The sequence below is a fragment of the Onthophagus taurus genome, chromosome 5 (assembly GCF_036711975.1).
Source record: "Onthophagus taurus isolate NC chromosome 5, IU_Otau_3.0, whole genome shotgun sequence".
Lineage (NCBI taxonomy): Eukaryota > Metazoa > Arthropoda > Insecta > Coleoptera > Scarabaeidae > Onthophagus > Onthophagus taurus.
In genome coordinates this window covers 4,145,336-4,149,897 of record NC_091970.1, presented here as the reverse complement: position 1 = coordinate 4,149,897, position 4,562 = coordinate 4,145,336, and the positions used below count along the sequence as shown (strand labels likewise).

At 30.1% G+C, this 4,562-nt stretch overlaps 1 protein-coding gene across 6 annotated transcripts; it reads left to right on the top strand.

Annotated features, from left to right (window-relative positions):
• Positions 1-250: 250 nt before the first annotated feature.
• On the top strand, positions 251-4,538 carry LOC111426687 (uncharacterized). Of its 6 annotated transcripts, none has more exons than XM_023061319.2 (4): positions 251-374; positions 455-599; positions 1,288-1,609; positions 2,250-4,538. In XM_023061319.2, exons 2-4 carry the CDS (start codon positions 494-496, stop codon positions 4,525-4,527), a joined length of 2,706 nt encoding a protein of 901 aa, XP_022917087.2. In that variant the 5' UTR covers positions 251-374; positions 455-493; the 3' UTR covers positions 4,528-4,538. The 6 variants fall into 6 exon arrangements, with proteins under 6 accessions (XP_022917087.2, XP_022917088.2, XP_022917090.2 ...); XM_023061320.2 differs by having other exon boundaries at positions 435-599; XM_023061322.2 differs by lacking the exon at positions 251-374 and having other exon boundaries at positions 509-618.
• Positions 4,539-4,562: the final 24 nt, after the last annotated feature.

Here is a 4,562-nt window from a genome sequence, read left to right as displayed (position 1 = left end):
AACAAGGCGCGCTGATCATCTAAATTAGGTCGAAATAATTTTTATTATCTACTTACGCCATCTATTTATCAATAGTAAAATTATAATTTTATAAAAATAATTACCATTAATAAATTAATAATATCAAATTTTGCTTCATTAATTTTAATTTAATATTAATTAATTTTTTTAAATTCTAATTTAGTTTAATCATTAACATTTTTATTGTTTAAATTACAGGAATCTGTAAATTTTTTTTAACATAACCTCTTAAAATAATAATGACTGTAAAATTAAAGGTTATCAAACATTAATTTTTAATAATAAAATTTCGTAATAATCCTTTATTTAAAGCCAAAAATAAATTTAAATAAAACTTTTTGGATCCATTCCAGGTAAAGTCACAAGATTTGCTTTCACGTGATTAAATTATTTGCCAAAAATTCTTAACAAAGTTTTAATAAAATTTTATAAGACAAGGAAAAAGGATCTAAGCAAGATAAAGTCCGTGGAAATGAAGTTTCTAAGAGCGCCCATGCGGTGTACCAAATTGGATAATGTCAGAAACGAAGATATTAGAAAGGAACTGGAAATTTTTGCAGTTAACGATAACATTAATGGTCTGAAGGATAAGTACAGGTCAAAGTCGTTAATTAGACGACGAATAAAGTTTTAAACGAGATTTCATTTTAACGCGGCAATAAATCAATCAATTATAATTCCCACGAGGATTAAACACTGGTAATTATTGACCCCCAACCAAAATTTCTAATCAAGGTTAAATAAATATTTACTTAAATTAAATCACGAGCGTGCTTCTTCAATATCTTCTTCACTTGAACATCAAAATATTTTGATGGACTCTAAAGCGATTAATAATCAATAAAAAATGTTTTTTTTTTAATTGAAACAATCCAATTTGAGTCATAATGTCTTATTCGTGCATAAAATAAAGAATTAAAGTGTTGATAACCATCAAACATGCACTCGACGAGGATGTAATTGTAATTTGATTGATTTTTGAGCACAAAAGAGTGATTTAAATACACCATTTCCGGTTGTTGTTGGGTACGCACGTAACCGGAAGTTGAAGCGACACAAAAAAAGTTTTCATTCTCATTTTATCTAAAACCACCGAAATGATCGATAAACCGCAAGAAATATCGTTAAAAACTTGCAAATTAAAATTTTGTTCAGATCAATTGCAAAATTTGAATTATTTGTTTCGAAAAAAAATCGAAAATCATTTAGAAATCTTCGGTAAGTTAACTTCGACATTTTTTTAAAATAAAAATATGTTTCTTTTAGACCAAAAATTGATTCATAAAAAATCCGTGGCGGAACGATTCGTTCAAAGACTAATTTGCGGCGTTGGGATGTTGGACGATCGATTTGCAACGAAATATTTGATAAGTTTAGACGAGGATTTTAACGAAAATCGGGCGAAAATGACGTATTTATTTCGAATCGATGCGTTATCGACGCCGGTTTTGTACCCGGACGATAAAAAACCTGATTACTTTTTGGTTGAAGACGACGATCTGCATCCGGGATTCGGCAAAATTCAATTAAAAGACGATATGATGAAGGAATGGGGCGAATTTGTTAATTTAAATCATTTTTTGAGACGGTAAATTTAATTTTCAATCAAAAATCTTTTAAAATGAATCCAAAAACGATCTGTCATGTTGACATAATGACAGTTGGTAACATTAACAGGGAAATTCATTCGTGTCACTTTGACGTTTAAACTTTCGTTATTCAAAAAGATGAAATTAAATTTTTTATATTAATTCCTTCAAATATAAATAATTATAGCGAATATGTGAAAAAAAAAGGTGGATTTATTCCCCATGTTTAAGTTTGATGTTAAATTTATAACAATAATATAACTGTATATTGTAACCCCATCTATTATCGAACACATCTAAGTGTGTGTGTGCGTTGCGTGACAGGTGACAGTTGATGTAATGAAGAATCGTTTTATTTACTTTTTTCCACTTACATCATCATATTTATTAATTAATAAAAATTAATGGTGGAAAGGAATCATGGTATCACAAAACACAATCACTTTATAATTTGTGAACATCAAAAAAATAATAAAATTAATTTAAAAATCGATGTCGTTTATAACCATAAATTTCATATCTGTTTTGGAAGTTTATGATGATTTTTAGTTCTTTTTTTCAGTTGGTATTACTTTTGACTAAATTTGGCAGCTAATTTTATTTAAACGATTTAATTTCATATTAAATTTTCTTTTTCAGCGATAAAATCCAATCGAAAATAGTGGAATTATTAGCAAAAGCAGCATCGAAAACCGACCTAACCAACATCGATGAATCAATTTTGTGCGGATCCCCCGGAAAAATTGTTTCTCCATCGATTTTAAACAAAATCCTCCACACCCCATCACAAAACCACCTTTATTTTGGCTCGGAAAAGAATTTCCCGCACACGAAAGATTTCCGAATCGCAATTGTGGATGAACCGGAAGGAATTCGGATACATTTGGAGTTTTTATCTCCAATTTTAAACAATCAAATTTTAGATATCCGAGTTTTAGTGGGAATTAACCTCGATTTTTGGCCGAAAAAAAGTGATTTTCCTTTACGAGTTTCTTTGGCACACACCGATTGTTTATTGTATCACTTATCGGCGAAAAGTGGGATGTTCCTCGTTGGATTTGGCGTTCACTCCTCATCATGGCAAATTCGCTTTCCAGCGGCCGAAGAAATCATTTTGGATCATTATGATGAAATGAGTACGGTTAAAATGGTTTTAAAAGTGATTTCGTTGATTTTAATCGAAATTAACGAGAGATACTATGAAAATAAGTTTTTTGGTTACTACGTTGTTAAAAGTATGGTTTTTTATGAGTTGGAAAATGACGATTCGTATCCGACGGAGTCGATTGTGAGATGGGGGCCCATTTTTTTATCGACGATTGTTGTGAGGGTTCTTGATAAATTGATTAAGTTGATTCGGAGTGGGTTTTGCCCCAATTATTTTTTTGGGAGGTGTAATTTAATTTTTAACCCTGGGCATTTAAGCGATGAAGATTATTTTATGGAATCGTGCAAAATCCAAGAATATTTAACACGATTATTTGATGAATCATTAAAATTGTTTAATAACTCGGATTATTTAAGGATGATTGAGTCGATTAGAATCGAAATGGTCTTAATTGATAAATGGAAAGGGGTAATCCGTAAAATGTCGCCGCCAAAATCAACGAGAGCCAGGAGATTTTTAATTAACTTTAAAAGGAGCTCAATTTTTGCGCAATACACTCAAAAACAAATGGAATATATCGGGATGGTTCTAAAGAATGTCTTGGAAGTTAAAAAAAAATTGTGGAGGGACGAAAAATTTGCGAAAAAAGTGTTAACCCTCGACGATTTAACTGAAGATGTCGTTTATGTTTTAGTTTTAATTTTAGATCAAGCCAAAAATGTTTATTTAAAGAATTTAAAATCAAATAACGAAAACATAAAATCAAACTTTTCATCATCAACGAATAAATTGGTCCGATTCGTCCGGAAAGACATCGAGATAAATTACGAGACCATCACAGACGACGTTGAAATGGTAAAAATACTCCTAAAATGGCTCTACAAGGCGATGGATCAAAGCAAAAAATATTTCGCCCCGATTTTGAGGCCGTATCTAAACTCACTTTTTAATAACTCCCACGAAATATCTTGGCACATTGAAGAATTAACAAAAAAATTAAACTTTGAAGATGAATTAGAATCAATGGGGATTTTCACCACGTTGGTGAATCAAAAAAGAATCACCCCAGCAAGTGGGGTTATCAACGGATACCAAAAAAAATGGAATTGGGCTAAAAACATCGTTGATTTATTACAAAATAATAATAAATTAAAATTAATCTTCATCCCAAAAAGGGGGGAAGTTTTAAATTATTTGATAACAACTCAAAATCAAAATCGAAAGGATATATTCGAACACCAACAAAGCGATTTAATCGAAAATAAATCGATTTTTTCTAATTACCTCGATAACATTAATCAAAACAAAATTTTAGACCCAAATCAACCGTTACACAACATCCTAAAAAATAATTCCCCCCTAAAATTAATTTTTAATAAAATTCATAGAAATGGTTATCACCGTTGTGCGGGGGACATATTTAGAACGTTAATAACAATGCATAAATCCCACGTTTTAATCGATATCTTAGTTAATAATTATACCAACCAAGAAAATAGTGTTAAATTAATCGATTATATCAAAAAAATAAAATGTGGGATTGAATCGAAACGAAATAACGCAGAAGAAAATCGATTGTGGTCACAAACGTTACCGAAATTTGAGAAAAATAAAGTTTTGATTTACGACGAAAATGATAAAAAGAAATTTAAGGAGAAATATACGTTAATTCGGGAGGATTTCGATACTAATGATAAAGTTGTGTTGAAATTTTTGAATGATACTTCGTTATTGGGGAGTTGTAGAGCTGCGAGATTAAAGGATACGAAAAGTATTTTGTATATCGAAGAAAGTTTTAAATTAAATTAATTTCAAATCTTTTTTTTAATTCATTACCTGCATTT